This window comes from Plasmodium yoelii (assembly GCF_900002385.2).
Source record: "Plasmodium yoelii strain 17X genome assembly, chromosome: 14".
Lineage (NCBI taxonomy): Eukaryota > Apicomplexa > Aconoidasida > Haemosporida > Plasmodiidae > Plasmodium > Plasmodium yoelii.
In genome coordinates, this window is record NC_036186.2 from 2,592,207 (window position 1) to 2,615,106 (window position 22,900).

The window sequence follows — 22,900 nt, forward strand, 5'->3', positions numbered from 1 at the left end:
AACAAAAAAAAAAAAACTAAAAAACTAAAAAACATATATAATACAAATACAAATACAAATGCAAATGCAACCATTTTCACATGTGTGCTCATTGCAACATACTAAATGTAGCACTAACGGAAGTTGTCTCAAAGGAGAAAATAAATGGAAAAAAATAATTGTTAAAATTTATATTTATTATATGAATTTTATGGAATGTATAATTGTTGTTTTTTTGATATTCTTAACCACTTGAAAAACATATATTTATGTGCGAACATTCTATATTTTCTTTTAATGATATATTTCATACCAACTAGCATATATCCAACATTCAAATATATATGTCTTATATTAAATAATGTATATAATGAAAGCCATTTATCCATTTGTTGTGATACATTTAATGCACCAAATAATAATTCTGTATAATTTAATTTAGAATTAGAATTTGAATGTTCATCTAAATACATTTTAATAAATGGGTTATCATTTTTTTTATATAATGTATATGAATTTGTAACTTTAACAAGAATATCATCTATATGTCCAAATTGATCATTAACTATATCTTTCATAGGTGTAATAATATCGTAATTATTCACTACTCTTAAAACATTATTATTATACATTCTCATAATAAAATCATTGAAAAGAAAATTAAAACATTTAATATTTTCACATCTTAGAGAATCTATAATAATTTGATAAAAATCATCTATATTACTTTCTTCTAATAAAGGTACATATTCCTGAATACTAATTATTTTATTTCTAACTTTCCTTTGATCAATATTTACACCTTTTAATTTCGATACAATTTTCATGAAATGATAAAAATATCCTTGATCTATAACATTTAAAATATAATTAAGTTCATTTTTATTTAATCTTTTCAAAGGAGGATAAATAATATATTTATTAAATAAACTAAATTCGATTACATTATATATATCTAATATATCAGCATTGGACACATTATATTGTTTTTCAGTAGTCAATTTTAATTTTTGTATAATATCATTTATATCAAGTAACATAGTATTAATAAGTGGGTTCAATTTTTGGCTTTTTATAAAATCATTATCATTTGTAAGTATCTTTATACCTTTTTTAAGAATATTTTTTGGATTGACAATAGAAAATTTATTTAATGAAATTAAACTATGTACTACTTTAATTACTAAATGGAAATTTCTTAATATGTCTTTTTTAGGAATATATATATTATAAGGTCTACCAAAATTTCCATATTTGTCTTGAGTAGTTGTATTTATTTTTTCAGATATCATAATTGAATCGAAAACGAATGGTCCTGTTTTACTTTTTTGAATGAAACTAGTTGGATTATTGGTTTCTGTTTCATTTAAGTTGTTAATTTGACTTGTGTTTTCGTTATCATAGTTGGCAATATTATCATTATTATGTTCTTGATGTAATAACTTATCTTTTTCATCATTTTCACCATTATTATTCGATTGGTCATTGTCCTCATTTGTATTGATAAGTGGTACTGCATCATTTGGTGTAGAATAAAATTGTTTGGTGGATGGGGGAATAATGGAATCTGAATTAGCAACTGAAATTGAATCCTCATATAAACTTTCAGTTTCACTATCACGTGTGTCTTGTGCACTTAAATAAGATTCATTCGATGAATCTTCTTGTGTATTTAAATTTGGTTTTATAATGTTAGTTTTATCTGAACGGGTTAGATTATCAGATGGTTTAGAATTACTAGTATTTTCATATTCTAAATCGTATTCGGATTCTGAATCGGAATCGGTTCCATATTTAAAACTTTTTATTGATGTTGATGCGCTTGATAAATTATCATCATTTTTATTATCAACTTTATTTATAATTTGATTAAATAATATATCTTTAACAAGATTTTCATCACTGAGTAATTCTGTTTTCTCTTTCTGTTCATCTGATTGAGGTAGTAAATCTTCCTCTTTTATTAACCCTGTTTTATTGATAGTTTCAACATTTGGTTTTTCAGGATTTAGAATTAACCAGTAATATAAATTAAAAGGATAATTGACAAAAGAACATTTAACTTTTTGATCATAATTACTAACAAATGATTTTCCTACATGTTTAAATAAATCTAAAATATTTTCTTTATAAAAAGGTGCAGATGTGGCTTTTGTTTTAAAATACACCCTGACATTATCGCCATCGACAGAATAAGAAAAATCACTAAACGGAATTAAGGGAATGTTTGTATTTTCTAAAAATTTTTCTAAATATGCAAAATTTTGTAACGAATCATTTAACATCTTTATATCATCAAAGGCTAAAAATTGAGAAGCATTTTTGGCCCCAGGAATTAATTTACTTAGTTTATTCCTCATACGACTTAGTTTTCCATCTTCAATTGTTTCATAATATGGGCTTATATCTACAAATTTAATATCATCATAAAGTAAATCTATTAATAAATAATCTTTATAAAAGCTGTCTATATCATAATTCATAATTTTAAATATTTGTTCTGCTTTATCGTGATCATTTATAATTATGTCATAAGTGTTATGTCCATCAATAGTATAACATTTAGCTTTAAAATTCAAATAATTTAAAGGATATTTTCTTATATTAAGATTAATATTATTAAGGCTTTTAAAAAGCGCTTTGAAATTTTCAAATTCTAACATTGAATTTAGAATAAAATTTAAGTAATTTTTGCTGGCTATATATATAACTGAATCTTTAGATGCAAATTCAAAATCTCCTGTTACTATATAAAGTTTAATAAATATATAAAAATTTTTCAAAAATAAAAAGTTTGTAAACTTCATATCAGTTAAGAGTTTTAAAAATCCTATTAATTGATTCAAATAATTTTCAACTTCTAGAGGCAATTTTATAAAGTTCAATATATATTTAGTTTTATTCATATTAACAAAATCTGACTTAATATATTGTTGTTTGTTACCAATATCACGCAAATCTATATTAAATTTATGATAAATTATTAAATTAAAAATTTTAAAAATTCTCTTTAAAAGGTTGTTATTGTTCAAAGATGTATCGGGAGCAAGTTTGAAATTATTAATCATATTTCTAATAGTTTCTTTATCAGAAACATATTTAAGTAATGTATATTTGAATTTATGAAAGACATTAGAATGTGTTAAAATATCTTCAAATCTAATATATATCAAAGGATATCTTTTATTATATATTTCAGCATTTTGCATTAATTCAAAATTTGCTTGAGCTGTTAACGGTTTGAATACATTTTTTTTTTTAAGCATCATTCCCATATATTTTTGTGTTTTTCTTCTAAGACGAGCTAACGTTCTTTTATAATTTAATATTTTTAATCGAAGATATTTTAATGGAGTTTTATAAAATTTTCTTCTTCGGTCTAGATATTTTTCTAATATTAAATATCTTTTCCATGAAAGATGATTATATTTTTTTTCAATTCTCAATAATGCTAAATATATTAATAAATGATTCACAGCTATATCAGAATTGTCATATTTAAACATCTCATTTAATGTAACATCTTCTTTTTTAAAAAATAAGTGTGTACCACAAAGAATATTTATTATATCCTTTTGATTAATTGATGCAAATAATGTTGTCTCATTTTGTATTCTATCAGAATTAATAATATGATCCCTTCCAAGTGTGGTATTTTTTAATGTGTTTATAACATTCTCTATACCCATTAAATTGTTTTGTATGAATGGTGTAAAATCATAGTATAATAAAAAGAAGCATTGTGCTGGTAAATTGGGATACATTTCATAATTTGGCAAATTTCCATTTGTTTCTATTAGTTCCTCTATTATTTTATTCCTTATATCTTCTTTTGATTCTAATTCTAATTTTAGGTATTTTGTATTTTTGACAAGTTCATCATCTAGAGAAAGTTCTACATCTTCTTCAGTTTCTTTGGTGCCATTGGTACTGATTGCCTCTACTTCTGAATTATTAGAAGTGGTATCGCTATCATCATCGTAACTATTATTATTATTGCTGCTGTTATTGTCAGAAGTTATAGTATTATTATTTTCCATATTTATTTTCTTGTTTTTTTTAGCTTCATTAATCATTTCAATTGTGTATGCTTCGTAATTTTGAGAATATTTATCCACAGTGTAATAAGATTCTATGATTTTTTGTTGTTGCAATTTAAATGTTTCCTCTAATGGTAATTCATATTTTTGAATATGTGTATAAATAGAATAAAGTAAAGACATTGATATCATGCTAGCAGCTTGTTCTAAATCGAAAAAATTTACACGAACTAAAATATTGCTTAAAAGTGATTTAAACATGCTTTGAAAAGTATATTTATTAAAGTGAAATCCATAATATCTAATACGTTTTATAAATACATTTTGACTTTTATTTTTTAATTGTGAATTTTTATTCATAAAAATACTATGGACATGGTAAAATTCTGTCGGTACCATATCAATAAGAGCTTTATTCCATGGTGAAGCTTTGTGATACATTTGCTTGACTGCTCCGATTAATGAAGAGAACTAATATTGAAGAAAAAAAAAGAAAAGAAAAATGTATAGAAAAAGATATATAAACAAAAGTGCATAGTTTATTTGTTCACACATTTTATGTATAGCTATAATTGCATATTCAATGTAAAATGGAATAAATAAAAAAAGACATACCACATAAGCGCTGAATTTATCTAATCCTGATGACCATAAAACGTGATAAATTAAATTAACAACTAAAATATCATCATCCTCATCCAAACACATATGACAAGTATATATTTTCCCTTTAAATTTTTTATGATAATTTTGTATTGCTAAAGTTCCATTATTACTTATTAAAGGTTTAAAATTAACATATGGTGATTGATATTCCAATGGATCTCTATAATCAGTTATTTTTAATAGATTTGAAAAATATCGTTTATCATTTTCTTTATCAAATGTAAATTTAAATAATTTTCCATTTGTATTATGTAAGAATAAATCATTTTTTTTAATTGAATATGCATGGAATTTTAAAGAATTAATTTTTTCGTTATTCACTTCCTCAATTACATTATGAATTTCTTTTATAATTATTTTATTTATTTCGGCATGATAATCTATATTTGAAGTTTCGACGTTTTCATTTTTAAAAATAAAATCAACAACACTTGTTAAATATTTATATAAATATAAATCTTTTGAGTCTGTCATAACTTGAAAAAAATTCAATATATCTGGTATTATTTTATCGTTTATTAATACATCTTCAGGTTGCATATATAAAGGAATTAATAAATTAATAAAAATATTAAGAGGGAATAATAATTTTTTAATTTCAAAATCATCATTATTGCATTTTCTACCCAATCTTGTTGCAATCTCAATAGGACATTCTTTAAGAATATTAAATCTTTCTCCATATTTAACTAAATCTCCAATAATACTATTAGATCCAGAAATAATTAATTTCATAGCATTATTTAAATGTTTTTTCAATTTTTCATCAAAATAAAAACTTGAATATGGATGTTTCAAAGAAGATTTGTAATGAAATAATCTTATCTTGAGAAGCGACATTGTAAATTCAATGGAACCTCTATTTATTTTTCTTAAATTTCTTTTAATAAACGGTTTTGTTGTTATATCAGAAAATATTTTTTGTAAATTCGTTTGATGCATCTGTTTTTGATATAAACTCGCATATGTTGATTCAATATCAGTGTTAAAATATTCTTTAGGATGTATCTTACTAATTTCATTTATATTAACTAAAATTAATGTATAAAATTTTGCTAATATTCGTGCAACAACTATTCTCATATATGCTTCTTCGTAGTAAAGTGCTCTTCTTGTAACTGTAAGAAATGATAAAACATTTATAATTGTTTCATTTTTGAATTCGTTTTCGTCTTCAAAATTAGCTCTTTCATTCTATAAAAAAAATAAAAAAATGTATAATATATATATAACATTAATGAATAGTAAAAACATAGAATATGTAAATATTATCATAAGGATTTATTTATGCAGAAATATATATATATGTATCGAAATTACGTGAAATTTTTACCGTTAATATATTCATTTCGTTTAGGGATTTAACAACATATTTAAATAATGATTCACTGAAATCAAAGAAACCAGTACCCAGATTTTTTTCAAATAAATTATTTAAAATTGGACTCATTTCATCTCCTTTAAGATGATCGGTAACATTGACATAAGACAACTTCCAAATTTTTGAAACTAAAACTAATGCATCTCCATATAAAAGCTTCATAGCATATACATGAATTTGTGGCTGTCTTAATAGGTTTACTAATGAAAAAAAAATAAAAATAATGGATATGTTATTATTAAATTAGTTATATATATTTATAAATAAGTTGATGTAATTTTTTAATATTTTCCGAATAAATATACAGGAAAAGTGTTCACTTATTTTTTGATAAGTATATATTCTTTATAGATATTATATAATTATCTTTTTCATTATTAATATTTTCATTTATTCAATTTTATCATTAATATGTGTAGTGTCTTACCTTTCAAAATTGCATAATAAAATTTTCTTCGTGATATTCTGTACAGTTTTTTGAGGTTTTTGTATATCATATGAACAATTTTTCCAAATTGCATAAGACATATTGATGATAAAATAAAAGAAAAGGCTCCACGGAATGGTACAATTAAAGGATAAAAAAACGTAAGATATGACTTAAATACATATGATATTATTGATCCAAAAGTATTTTTCATTACAAATTTATCTAAAGGTGCAATATGATTTAAAAAATAAGCATTAGAAAAGCAAATATTTAGCAATTCATGATTTGCAAGTCCAACAATACCACTAACACTGTGGGCAAACGAAGCTGATATAAAGGTTTTAGCCAATAATATTCCATCGGATTTCAATGCATCAACTACGCTCCAATATGAGTCATCTTCGAGAAAAATAATTAAAGTATAAAATAAAAACAAGAAAAATATAACATATAAAATAAAAATAAGAAAAATATAACATATAAAATAAAAACAAGAAAAATATAACATATAAAATAAAAACAAGAAAAATATAATATATAAATATATGTAGACTCATTTATTTAATAATAGAGAAAAAACTAATTAAAATAAATATTTTTATATTAATCATACTTCTTGTTTTATTGTATATTAATAAGGCTTGATCCATTTCATTTTTAACAACATCATCCAATTCGAAATTTGGATAATTAAATGTTGATATTAATCGTTTCTTAAATGTTTCATATTTTTTCTCTGTATAAAAGATGAATGTCAATAAATAAAAATATTAGTTAATATTATTTGTGTATATAATATATGCACATATGTGTGATGATTTTGATTTCTCTTTTTAATATTAGTTTATTTAAATTAATTACTTGATGAATGTGCTGCATTCATTAAAGACATGATTTTTTTAAGATTTTTATCATTTAAAACAATAGGGTATAAAAAATAATTAGTTCTAGATAATGATTCGTATAAAGCTACATTACGATAAAAATGATCCTCTAAAAATTATAAGACAATATATAAATTACATTTATTTTAAATTCAATGTTATATTATAAATGTATAAAAAATGAATGAACAAATATATTAGTGTAATAATAATAATAATGTAAATATATGGGTGTATTATTTGTAATTATTTTTATTTACTTGAAAACATCGATCTATTGAATAAACCATTAGCTAATTTCATGATATAATATCGATTAAATATGGAAACTGTCTTTAAAGACAAAAATCCATATCCTTCATTATTTGATCCATCATTAATTTTAATTTTATGTTTACCTTGAATTACTTTATTGTTAAAAGTTACCCCTGAAGAAAATTAATTAAAAGAAGTATATTTATGTAGATGCATGAGTTTTTATCGATATTATTTCATTAAATATATATTTTAATATTATTATATGAAAAAAAAAATAAATGAATTAATCGAATGAATACAGTATTCAATAAGATTATAGAAATATTTTAAAAAGTGTAAAATTCAATCTTATGAATTAAAAGTGTTTATGGATATTGCACAAGAATACAAGTAATAGATAAACATATATATATATATATGTTTACAATAATTTTATCTATATACTCACCTATACGATTTTCATTTTGATCGTAGGGCAAGGATTGTATACTTTTATTTGGGATTCCATTACAACGTGAAAATACGTTCAAAAATAAATAAAAATATATAATATAAAACCAATGATTTTTCATTGGACAGGAAATAAAAAAAGTATTTTAACGTTTTATGTTTTTTGAGATATTATTTTAAATTATAACTTAAATTATATATAGCAGGAATATCATTTGATATAACATAAATAAGTACACAGATTTTTACAATAATGAAAAAAAATTGGAAAATAAAAACTTTTCACAGCATTATGAAAATATTTCAAAACAATAGACATATTATATCATTTTCTAAATAATTAATGCATTATATGGTTGATATTGAACCATGTATAAAAAAATAAATAACAAGTTTGAAGAATATTAAATATTAAGCATACTAAAATCTAAAAAAATTATTATAAAGGGTAAATATAATAAAAGATTATGATACATGTTTTCTTTAAAATACACATATATGTTTACATTATTTTTCTTTTAAGATTTTTTTATGCATGTTATTTATTTTACATTGATAGCATATTTATAAAAATAATTGTTAGATTAATTCAATACAATTATATATAATATGGTATGCTATTTTTATAAAAGGCAATATATTTTTTGCATTTAAAACATTAGACTCGTTTTTATAAAACGGATAATATACCAAAGAATATAAATTAAAAACATAGGTAAATAATAGTTGCATTGTATTCGTTTTTTATAATAAACATATACCTAAATAGTGAACAGAAATATTTATTGAATATGTGATGTGCAACTGGGTGCCTTATATGCTTTTCATATTTTATTAATTAATAGTTTTTTATAAATTATATCATTTATACCTTAAAATAATTGAAAACTCTTCCTTATGCCAATGCATAGAATATTTTAAAATTTTGTAATAAAAAATAATAATAAATAAAACATTATATACATGGTTGTAAACTATTATTTGTACAAATATATGAGCGAGAGTAAGAGAAAATGTGTTATATTATTTTTGATGAATAATTATTTAATATATTATTTCTAATTTAGTGTCTTAAAAAAATAGAACATTAGATTTTCAAAATAAAATTTATTTTATAAATTATTTTTCTTATGATTGTGTAAAACAATTCCAATTATATATATGTTGGCATTTTGACAATATGTATTGAGTTGTATTTTTCTTTATGAAATTTAGGTTGTTTGCTTATATTATTTAATTAATCACATTATAAAGAAAATAAGATTATTATACTATTTAACTAAATATTAAATAAATTTATGTGTACTGTATATATTTTTTTTTAGTTGCGATAATAACGATAATATTATTATGAAAGAATACACATATTACAATGCGTTATATATAACATGGGTATTATGTATATATAAACTAAAAGGGTTTCTATGTAAGATTTTTAATAAAATTGTGTTTATATCTATACATGATTTATAATTTTATGCGAATGGTAGTATTTGGCTATTATATCCTTTAAAAAAAAAAAAAAATCAATTTGATGAAGATATCAACTGGTTACTTAAATGAGAGATATTGATTATTATATAGTAATATATTTATATGTAATCATTGTTTATAAAAGTTATAAATTCGATAGTTTTTTTACAATTTTATACTAAAAATTAAACATATTGTTTGCATGCAAAGTGTATACATACTTTCTAATGTCATTTTTATTAGCGTAATTTTTTTTTAAGCGTTATTATAATTGTTACAATGTATCAAAGTTTGCTCTATATAATGAATTGCAAACATGAAAGATTATAACTAACAATGTTGTTGCCATTAGATAAAAATATCATCAAGAACAAAAATTATATAATTTATATTTTTATTTAATTTTGTTTATGCATGAATAAAAATTATAAAACGTTATAAAATTAATTTAAAAATAAATTGTTTGTTATTATTTTTTTACTAAACATTAAAAAAAAAACATGAAATATGCTACCCATATCACCATTTTCTATAATAGCATATGTTGGTTAGAATTGATATTACAACTTTTAGCTTTTTAATTTGGATTTTTGACCAAAGATATATTATTTTGATTTAATATTAAAATTTTTTTTATTATATTCTAATATATTCTAATCTTTATTTTTTAACATTTATTATTCAACATTTATTATTCAACATTTATTATTCAACATTTATTATTCAACATTTATTATTCAACATTTATTATTCAACATTTATTATTCAAAATTTATTATTCAAAATTTATTATTCAACATTTATTTTCAACATTTATTTTCAACATTGTTATTTTAATTAGTAAATTCAAACAATATAGATAATAAAAAAAAATAAGATAAAATTACTTTTTACTAAATTTCATGAAATATAAAAAGAATATATTTTAGTAATTATTTGTTAACATCTCAAAATTATTATATATATAACAACATAAATACAAAAATGGTTTTCAAGAAAAAAGATGAAAAAGCTGAACAAAATGAAAAAAAACCAGTTTCTCCAAATAAGAAAAATTCAAATGTGAAGAAGAGTAATGTAGGCGTTAATATTGGGATAGGTATTATCACTGCGCTAATTACTTATTTGGTATGAAGCTAACAATGATTTTTTGAATTGTGAAATAAAAATTATATATATATATATATATATATATATACATATATATTACTGTTTAAATTAAATTACCATATGTTTGACATCATACATATATAATGCATACTTCTTTATAATTTTGTTCGTAATTTTTAGGTAGTGGATGTTACAATGGGAGCATTACTTGTTCGTAAAATGGCATCAAAGATGAACCTTAAGGAAATGTTAAATGCACATAATAATAATAATATTCTCACGATACAAAATCCTCATGGAGAATAATAACCAAAATAACAATAAAAAATTAAAAAATATAAAAAAAGATATTCAATTGAAATTATTATAATAATATCTTAAGCCAATGATTGATTGGAAAAGAAGTTATTACCATGTTAGCTGTAGTATATAAATTATTATTATTTTATATCGAAGATATAATTGAATAGACATTGAAACCTTCAAGTGGCTATATGTATGATATATTTGAATGTACCCAAATGGTTCTTTTTGAAATAATGTTTTTATATATTTCTATAAATTTTTTTCTATTTTATTATATTTATTAGTTATGAATATATTATAGTAAAACTAAAATTCTCAGTAGACAATACACACAATATGCATATTTTTAAGTACAAACAAATTAATAAAATTTTATAAAAAATAATATATAAGAAATTAATAATAAAAAATATAATTTGTATATTTATTATATAGAAAATAATTAAAGATATTGTTTGGTTCAGGGGAATATTCATATGTAGCCTTTATAAACTAAATAATACAGCATTATTTGTATTTATTTGAAAAATAACTAGGTTCACATGATAAAAAAAAATGTTTATATAACAATTAAATAAAAAGTTCTCAAACGTTATTTTTCATATTAAACATATGGGTATATTGGTAAAAAGGCTTATTTAATGTGTTATTTTTGTTTTCTTTTACCTAATTATAAAATATGAGTAATTACTAATTAATAAAATATTTCAAAAAATACTTTTTTATAAAATTAGTTCTTTTATTACACATTATTTTATCATTTATATATGAAGCAAGCATCGAAAATTTAGAAAATGTAGCAATTTAAAAGTATGTTCGTCATCACATAATTATCATTACAAAAAAAACGAAATGTTATATTTTTCTCCTATTTTATGTTAGTATTAATCACTTTATTTATAAAAAAAAGTCTTAGAAAACAAAAACTGTGAAATGAGTTATAAATTAATTTCCTCAAAAAAATATATTATTAAATATATGCAAACTTATACAGATAGGCATTATGCCATTTAATAGTTTATTTTGAGTATATTTTTTTACAAAAAAAAAATGTGATTCATTTTAATAATAAATTGAATTAATTTATATTTTATGGTTTGAGTTGGAATTTTAAATTTAAAAAACTATGTATATTATTTAAATGATAATAAAGTATATTTTATTTTTTTTTTTTTAATATTTATGACTCCAGTTTATGGAATTTGTATAAGATTCGATTTAATATTTTATAAAAAAAATATATAATTAATTTTCTATACAAGGATATGATATATTTACTGTCGCCGATTTATTATATTTTGCGTTCATTAATTATTATTTACAAAAATAAAAATCGTGCACTATTTATTATAGTGGCGTAATATATTTTTAACGAATATAACAAAAATAAAAGGATAGCATTAAGTGTTTTTTGCTTTATATTTAGAAATAATAATCATTTAGTAGCTCATTAGAATTGTTCGGTTTGATACATATTATTCGTTGTTATTTAGAGTTTTACAACAGAATTGTTCAATTGTGGTATAGCTTCCAATATATATGTTTTATTTAATTTTAATAGAGATAACATATTTCATATTATATGAGATATATAAAAAAATATATTATCATATATTAATGAAAAAAAAATATATTTTGATAATAAATATAGTATAAATTATAAGATAGTCTTAAGTAACATTTAAAAGGGATAAAATAATAATTATAAAATTATAAAAAATTGAAGCATTTTCAATGAAAATATCAACCTTACTTTGTTATGGTATATCATATTATTTTTTTAATCTGGTTATTTAAAATATACATGCATCCCAAATATTTTTATTATAATGAATATTTATTAACTTGTTTATAGGAGTCTACAATAATAATAGGACAAAATATGTTTATAGTATAAAATTTGTTAGATAAATTTATTAAGCGTGTTTTTTTATGTTATGCTATTTTAAAATCAAATATACAATATTAAAAATAATACATTCATAGAAAAAGACTCGTTTTTATTTGGTAAAGAAAAAAAATTTTAAGCAAAAAATATATTTTTGCATTTATAGCTAGATCTCCTTATTTTAATATTTTTTATATTTAGTGGCAGCAGATTAATCGACTAATCTATATATATATATATATATATATATATATATATATATATATATATATTTATTTACTTTTAAGTTATAAAGAAATTTTATTATATATAATTTATCTTTCATGAAAGAACGTTTTTTTCAATATGTACTATTATATACGAATGTATATTTGAATTTTTATTTTTCATATAATGTTAAAATTTAATTATTATATAATAATATATTTATGTGATTGAAATAAATTATATTATTATTTACATTAAATTTTTTTTTTAATTATAATTCTTTTAAACCAAAATTGTGAAATGCTTTAAAATAGCAACACCATATAATTTGATTGTAATATACTTTCATAAATATGAAACAAATTGTTTGTATAAATTATTAAAAAATATATAAAAACATATTCATAATTAACATTAAACATTAGTATTATTGTTTTACAACAATAATAAATTTTTAAAAGATTATAAATGGAAGTTATTTAAAGCATGTTACTTTGTGGAAACATTTTTTAATAAGGAGAAAATGAATAAAAAAATATATAGTTTAGCTGCTGTTTATTCTTATATCCTTTTTATTGTAACAATACAATGTTTTACAAATAATGTAAGACGAAAAACCCAACGAATAAAAACTATATAGAATAGTCATATATATATATATATGTTAAACAGTGATTTATTTTTATTTCATCTTATATAAAAAATATAGTTGTTTGCATACTATTATGTGGACATAAATAGATATATTTATTAATACGTTTATTAATTTGCAGGAGGATTTAAATAAATATGTCAAGAAAAATGAGAACGTACATGACGAATATGAAATAAACAGTATAGATATAAATAATAATGGAAAATTTAGATATAGAAGTCTTTCAGAACATAATACAGAAGATAAACAGTCTTTAGATTCGAATGCAAATCAAGAACCTTCAGATAATAAAAGACCAAAAAATAAAGAAGAAAGATATCATTCGCCTATATATTATAAATATTATATGGTTACAGATGAGGAAAATAAACCTCAAAAGTCTAAAAAATCTAGATTTCCTAGTATGTTTAAAAGACATAAAAAAGATAAAACAGACAAGGATTCTAATGAATCTCAAGAATCTTTAGATGATGATGATGATGATGATAATAAATCTCTAAAATCTTTAGATGACGATAGTGATGATAATAACAAATCTCAAAAGCCTAAAAAATCTAGATTTCCTAGTATGTTTAAAAAAGATAAAAAAGATAAAGATGCTAACGGATCTCAAGAATCTTTAAATGTTGATAAATCTTTAGAGTCTTTAGATGATGATAGCAAATCTCAAAAATCTAAAAGATCTAGATTTCCTACTATGTTTAAAAGAGATAAAAAAGATAAAGAAGATAAAGATGCTAACGGATCTCAAGAGTCTTTAAATGATGATAATAAATCTCTAAATTCTTTAGATGATGATGGTGATGATAATAACAAATCTCAAAAATCTAAAAAATCTAGATTTCCTAGTATGTTTAAAAGAGATAAAAAAGATAAAGATGCTACCGAATCTTTAGATGATGATGATGATAATAAATCTCTAAGGTCTTTAGAGGATGATAATAAATCTCTAGAGTCTTTAAATGATGATGATAATAAATCTCAAAAGTCTAAAAAATCTAGATTTCCTAGTATGTTTAAAAAAGATAAAAAAGATAAAAAAGATAAAGATGCTACCGAATCTTTAGATGATGATGATGATAATAAATCTCTAAGGTCTTTAGAGGATGATAATAAATCTCTAGAGTCTTTAAATGATGATGATAATAAATCTCAAAAGTCTAAAAAATCTAGATTTCCTAGTATGTTTAAAAGAGATAAAAAAGATAAAGAAGATAAAGATGCTAACGGATCTCAAGAATCTTTAAATGTTGATAAATCTTTAGAGTCTTTAAATGATGATAGCAAATCTCAAAAATCTAAAAGATCTAGATTTCCTACTATGTTTAAAAGAGATAAAAAAGATAAAGAAGATAAAGATGTTAACGGATCTCAAGAGTCTTTAAATATTGACAAATCTCTAGAGTCTTTAAATGATGATGGTGATGATAATAACAAATCTCAAAAATCTAAAAGATCTAGATTTCCTACTATGTTTAAAAAAGATAAAAAAGATAAAGAAGATAAAGATGCTAACGGATCTCAAGAATCTTTAAATGTTGATAAATCTTTAGAGTCTTTAGATGATGATAGCAAATCTCAAAAATCTAAAAGATCTAGATTTCCTACTATGTTTAAAAAAGATAAAAAAGATAAAGAAGATAAAGATGCTAACGGATCTCAAGAATCTTTAAATGTTGATAAATCTTTAGAGTCTTTAGATGATGATAGCAAATCTCAAAAATCTAAAAGATCTAGATTTCCTACTATGTTTAAAAAAGATAAAAAAGATAAAGAAGATAAAGATGCTAACGGATCTCAAGAATCTTTAAATGTTGATAAATCTTTAGAGTCTTTAGATGATGATAGCAAATCTCAAAAATCTAAAAGATCTAGATTTCCTAGTATGTTTAAAAAAGATAAAAAAGATAAAGAAGATAAAGATGCTAACGGATCTCAAGAATCTTTAAATGTTGATAAATCTTTAGAGTCTTTAGATGATGATAGCAAATCTCAAAAATCTAAAAGATCTAGATTTCCTAGTATGTTTAAAAAAGATAAAAAAGATAAAGAAGATAAAGATGCTAACGGATCTCAAGAATCTTTAAATGTTGATAAATCTTTAGAGTCTTTAGATGATGATACCAAATCTCAAAAATCTAAAAGATCTAGATTTCCTAGTATGTTTAAAAAAGATAAAAAAGATAAAGAAGATAAAGATGCTAACGGATCCCAAGAATCTTTAAATGTTGATAAATCTTTAGAGTCTTTAGATGATGATAGCAAATCTCAAAAATCTAAAAGATCTAGATTTCCTAGTATGTTTAAAAAAGATAAAAAAGATAAAGAAGATAAAGATGCTAACGGATCTCAAGAGTCTTTAAATATTGACAAATCTCTAGAGTCTTTAAATGAGGATGACAATAAATCTCAAAAATCTAAAAGATCGAGATTTCCTACTATGTTTAAAAGAGATAAAAAAGATAAAGAAGATAAAGATGCTAACGGATCTCAAGAATCTTTAAATGTTGATAAATCTTTAGAGTCTTTAAATGATGATAGCAAATCTCAAAAATCTAAAAGATCTAGATTTCCTAGTATGTTTAAAAAAGATAAAAAAGATAAAGATGATGACGATTTGCAAGAGTTTTTAATTGTTGATAAATCTCTAGAAATTTTAAATGATGATAGCAAATCTCAAAAACCTAAAAGATCTACATTTCCCAGGATGTTTAAAAGGGATAAAAAAGATCAAGATGGTGACAAATCTCAAGAATCTTTAAATGTTGATAAATCTCTAGAGTCTTTAAATGTTGACAAATCTCTAGAGTCTTTAGATGATGATAACACAGCTCAAAAGTCTAAAAGATCTAGATTTCCTACTATGTTTAAAAGAGATAAAAAAGATGAAAAACCTTCATATGGTAAAGTAACTGTATCTTATCCAAATGATAAAACACCCGAAATATTTTCCAATAATAAAGAAAAAAATCCTCCGATAGTAGTGAAGCTGGAAAATATTACAATTAATGTTGATCAAACTAATTCAGAACATTTATCATTTTTATCATGTTTAAACAAAATAACCCAAGAACAAGGTCAAAATAATAAAGCAAGTAAATAATCTTCATATAATAATTATATTCAAGTAATATAAAACTAAAAAAGGAACAAAATAATTTGTTCTAATTATCACTTAAACTACAATGTTTGGTATATGATACCTCTAAACGAATGAATTATTCCGGCTTTTTCTACATTTACAACTTCATATTTTAAGTTTATAATTTTATTATATAATTATTAAAATAAATATAATATATTTTGATTATATGTTTATGTGAATGTTTGTGTTATTTATACTTATTTATATTATAGAATTTGTGAACAAATGTTCCGAACAAAATTAATAATTGAAATAAGATTATTCCATTTTCTATGATGACAATATTTGTTATTTGTATCCGTATAATTTTATATTATATACATATGTTTATATTTTATATAATGAAAGTAAAATTGGGCAAGATTTCATCTTTTGAAGTTTATTAATAGAACAATATTCTATAATAAATTTCATAGATGCATTATGTTTGTTCAATTGTCAATAGTATTATGATAATATATATATGTATGAAATAATGCTTGACTTCGTTATATATATGTTTTGTATTCATAATTTTCTTTCATCATTGTCTTTTGTATGCATAACTTAAACGACGTTTTTACGTAACGTTAGAACAAAATATGAATATATACGACATTTATAAATTTGCTTAAATTAAATTAAATATTCTTTATACATATATTATGTTTTCTCTCAATTTACTCTTAGTATTTGAAAAATGTATTCAAAACGATTTTGTCTCTAAAAGTTAATACAATCGAAAGAAAGGGGATAAAATGTGTTGAAAAAAATATGAATAAAAGAGAAATATATGAAATAGAAACACCAAAATATAAAAAAAATATGTCAATAAATAATGGTGCATTGGGTTTAATTATAAATATTAACAAAAATATTGTTATAAAAGTATTATAGAAAATAAAAAATAAAATTAATATTAACTTAGTGTTCCAAATTATTGAGATTCAATACATGGAAAAATAACTATTATAGAAAAAATGGATTAATTGGGTGCTAACAAAAAACTATATTTATAATAAGTAAATTCTATGGGATAAAAATAAACAGAATAAAACAGATATCATCAAATGGATAAATTAACTCTAAACCTTTATCGGACCTAAATTTGGTATATGAATATCATCATAATAAAATATAATACATAAATTGTAAATGGTGAAATAAATATATAATATAATCACTGTTTTTTGAGCTAAAAAAACAACATCTCTATACATTTTTGTTTGATGTTTTAAATAATGAAATGATTTTTTCATATATGTTTCTTTTAAAAAATAAATTATCTAATATTTACAATATGTTTTAATTGTTCCAAAAGTGTTGATTCGTCATTTATATGTTTGTTTTTCACTATTTATTATTATTTTTTATGTGATATTTGTTTCAATAACCAATATATATTTGAATACATTGTGTGTATGTAAAATTTACTCTTATCCATTTTTTATAATTTCTAATATTTATATATTATATTTATAATAATATAATTTATTTTTTTTTTATTTCTTATTTTTTGTCTAATATCGTTGGACATATATTATTTCTACTAACATAATATTTAAGGAATGAACTAGTTAAATAATAAAATTGTTTTATTTATAACTAAAAAGAAAAATATTTTAACAATCAATAATTTAAGTTATAACATTGGTATAATCGTTCTTACTTAAAAATAATTAAAATCAAAAACTAATAAATATTTTTACAAGTAGCAAAAGCAATGACATGAAACATACAGGTTCGATTTACATCGTATCAAATATAAATACAGCTTATTCAATTTTTATAATTATATGAACAAAATTATTATTTCTTAAAAAATACAATTCACACACACACACATATGTTGTTTATAAAAAAGTTAAATTTTTCAATCACGTTCTCGTAACATTTTATCACCTTACAAAAATGGAACAAATATAAATAAATGTATTAAAATATTATAAAAATACAATAAAATAAATACTATGCATTAAAATATATTTAAAAATGGCACTGCTTTCTTATTATTACAAAAAAAATTATCCACAAGATATGCATCATCCATTTTTATTAATATATTTTTATGCTTTGTCTTTTCTATAAAATTGTCTGTCTATGTAATGAAATATATGAATATGTTTCATATATGTGCTTCAATTGAAACTGTAACATAGGGACGATTTTTTAAAACATTAAAAAAATTTATAACTTTGTTTGTTTAGTATTTAATTTATTTTTTAATTTATTAATCATAGAATTCGGATTTTCGATGCTGCTTATATATTGTCCTCTAATATCATATATAAGTCTGAAAATAAATAATGCGCTTAAACTCATGGCCAATAGCTTATATAAATGTTTTCTTTCATTGGTCTTTTTTAGTTTACTTTCTTTTTTATTAACTATATCTACAAGTTTAATAATATGTGGATCAACATATTCTTTTTTAAGGATATCGATTACTACATCACCTGAAGGATTAATAAAACAAAAATTATTTATAATGCATAGTACTACTATCAATAAAAAAAAGATATTAAAAACCATTTAAAAAATACTTTCATGTAATAAAATAAAATAAGAGGACTATGAAAGGGGGATAGATAATATATAATATGATGTAAGCATTTACATTGGATACAAACTTTTGTATTTACACAATTTTGTATAATTTGTATATAAGTATAATAGACACATTTATATAAATATTTAATATTAAAAGTACCTATACCGTCCTCATCAGTTCTTAGCATATGTTTGTCTTTATTATTGCTATTTTGGTATACCTTTTTGATAAAACTTAATCCATGTCCATCAGCTTTTCCATTGCTGTTCTTATTTCCCTGAACAGTAGCACAATAAACTATTATTAAATATATGAAAAAAAACAAGCTGTATAATTTTGTATTCATTTTAAATAATTTAATGGTTAAACAGGATAATTGAAATATTTTAAATATTAAATGTCTTTTCAAACTTAAAACCACGGTGATATTCTTTTAAAAATTTTATTTAACATATATATATATATGATAAATGGATATAAGCCTATGGTAAAATAACAAAAATAAAACTGATAATATTTATATAGAAAATGTTTTATTACAATTTTATTATAAAAAATATTTTTTATTTTTGAATTATAAAAATTAAATATAGCTATTTAATGACAAATATACAAATTTTTAATACATTGTTAATTTTGTATATTTTAGCTAGTGGTCAAAATAAGAAAAATGTTGTAAAACCATTACAATATTAGATATATGTTTTCCATAATAATTTATTATATACATAATTTCATAGTAAAGGAGTAAATATTTTAGGTAATCAATGCATGCAAATTTTACATGCACATAAATCCTCTTATATAAGAGTGGTACTATTGTATATATATTAGTCATATAATCTATATAATATTTCCATTATATACACACTTATTATTTATTATTATTGTTGTTGTTTGATGCTTTTATTTTTGTTTTATAATAGGTAAAATAATTTGAATTTATTTACAAATTACTGGTTCAAATTTAGTGGTTTAGATTCGTGGTTTTATTTTGATTTATTTTTTTATTGATGATAATATTCATTGGGTTATGCAAGTTCATTAAACATAAATAAGCAATATATCATTAAAATAAAAACATATATTTATCATAACAATGATTTTTAACCTCTATATGGGATCTAAGATGTGACCCACAAAAGGGGAATAGACATTAATATGAAAGATGTCGCATAAATTATAATGCATTTTTTGCAATGTTAACACCTATTAAATATGATTAAAGTTAATATTGATGCTTAATTTTTTAATATTAAATATTGGTTATCCATATATAAGAATCTTATTACGTTATATTACAATTGCTTATTTATTTTAAAAATCTGGTCATTATTATATTTGTGATTATATATATCAGAATATACAATATGTTTACTTTATTTGATGATCGTTTTGTTTAACAAAACATTTTATTTGTATATAATATTTTTTTTTTTTTATTATAATTTCCCAAATTAATCTGTAATAGTAATATTATATACAAGGTTGTAAAATTATAAGATTCAGCGTTGACACTGTGTCTACACAAAATAAATATGAAATAATAAGCATGTTTTATAATATTAATTAAATTCGATGCTTATGTATTATAATATATAATTTATAAAGTAAGAATACATAAATTATACATCATGGTTGGGTAAAAGAGCATTGTCTATAACGAAAAATCATATATTTTAAACAATTTTGATGATACAAAGATATTTACACCATTAAAATACATAATTATATATAAATTATATTAATAGAAAAATGTATTATGTATATATGCATAAGAAATGTTTAAATTTTAATTATAATTACTATTTATTTTTGTATTTTCTCTCTTTATAATTTTATTATAATTAGTTAATATGAATATCAATAGTTCTATATAGTTTTATTTATTTGCCACAAATGCATAATATTAGACTAATCATTAATTCAAGTTCTTAGTTTTGAGGTATATATAAATTATTAAATGTATAACTTATAGAAAATGTGTTATATTTAAAATGAATATATATATCAATATGTTCATAAAATGTTTTTTTCTTAATGATTTTTTTAACATTTCAAAAAATGAAGTATATAAATTTGGTATTATATATTTTACTATTATATATATAAGACTATTGTTTCAATGATTAAGCATTGAAATATCATTTGATTTGGATGATGCGATATAATTATATATTAGTGTAAAACCAATAGAAATTGTATACAATTAATTTATTTGAAAAAATATTCTTGTTATTATGGATATATAAATTCACTAATTTATATTTTAAATTTGTTATTTTTACAATAAAGTATATATATTCCTTTAAAATATTATATTTAAAAACAATGATAAAATGAAACTTCAATATTGATTTAAAGTATTTTTGTTGAGTATAGTAATTATATTCCTGTACTATAAAATGGTATAACAATAATGATGATGATGATAATGATGATAATAATAATAGATTAATGCGTTTTAAAGACAGTAAATATATTATGCTTATTTGATTCAGTTATATGGATACACATTCATTATATATATCATTAACGTTGTGGTAAACTAAATATATTGGAGAAAATAAAAACTGAATCATCATAATTTTTAGTTAAGTATCCTTTTATGTGATAATATTAGTATTAGCTCTACCAAGAAAGATAATATTAATTCTATTAATAATTCTATAGGTTCCCTTAAAAATATTGTTTTTTATATGTAGAACTAAATAATGTTTATTATAAAATATGCAATATATAATATATATTAAGCTATATTTGTATTTAGAGGATCAATTGAATAAACAAAGTTATTGCATAGTCTAAAATGTGTTTTTATCAATATAGATAAATTAAAATATAAATACACGCTATATATCATATATTTCGAAAAAGAAACAATACAAATTTATTTTTAAATATTATAATTTATATAAACAAATTGTTTTATGTTAATTATATATAAATACAATATGTCACATGGAACAATAACCTATATAACACATTAATAATATGCAAATAATGAAATTTAAACACATTTTATCAATTAAGTAACAATATACTTTTAATTGTTTACATATTTATGGTAATATAATTTTCAAATAAAATTACTAAAAAAACGAAAAAATGAATCTACATTGTCTATATCAAGAGTATGATAATTAGGAGATATTTTTTATTTAAACTATTACAAGGTTATAAAAGTCTATGATGTATATATTTCAAATTTTATTAAAAATAAATAGTTTATATATATATTTAATTTGTAAATATGATAAAACATATTTAAACAGCCAATGTTTAAGGGAATATACCTAAATCCTCATAAAAGTAAGTACACCCCCCTTTATTAATACTATTGTATTATTATGATATATCGATTTAAATATTAAGAACATGAATATTTAACGATATATAATAGCGGTGTATGGAATTTAAGTAATTTCAACATATGTTTTGATTCAGCATATATATTTTATATAGAAAAAAATATAACTCATTTAAAGAGCAAAAATG

At 20.7% G+C, this 22,900-nt stretch overlaps 2 protein-coding genes across 2 annotated transcripts; one reads left to right on the forward strand and one right to left on the reverse strand.

Annotated features, from left to right (window-relative positions):
* Positions 1-188: 188 nt before the first annotated feature.
* PY17X_1467600 (rhoptry neck protein 3, putative) lies at positions 189-8,210 on the reverse strand (the record flags this gene model as incomplete). Its single annotated transcript, XM_022957741.1, has 8 exons — positions 189-4,490; positions 4,635-5,879; positions 6,019-6,266; positions 6,494-6,895; positions 7,110-7,232; positions 7,358-7,489; positions 7,641-7,808; positions 8,087-8,210. The coding sequence occupies 8 exons, from the start codon at positions 8,208-8,210 to the stop codon at positions 189-191; spliced, it is 6,744 nt and encodes a 2,247-aa protein (XP_022813082.1).
* Positions 8,211-13,595: 5,385 nt separating this feature from the next.
* Positions 13,596-16,830, forward strand: PY17X_1467700 (uncharacterized protein; the record flags this gene model as incomplete). Its single annotated transcript, XM_723457.3, has 2 exons — positions 13,596-13,676; positions 13,846-16,830. The coding sequence occupies 2 exons, from the start codon at positions 13,596-13,598 to the stop codon at positions 16,828-16,830; spliced, it is 3,066 nt and encodes a 1,021-aa protein (XP_728550.3).
* Between the last annotated feature and the right edge of the window lie 6,070 nt (positions 16,831-22,900).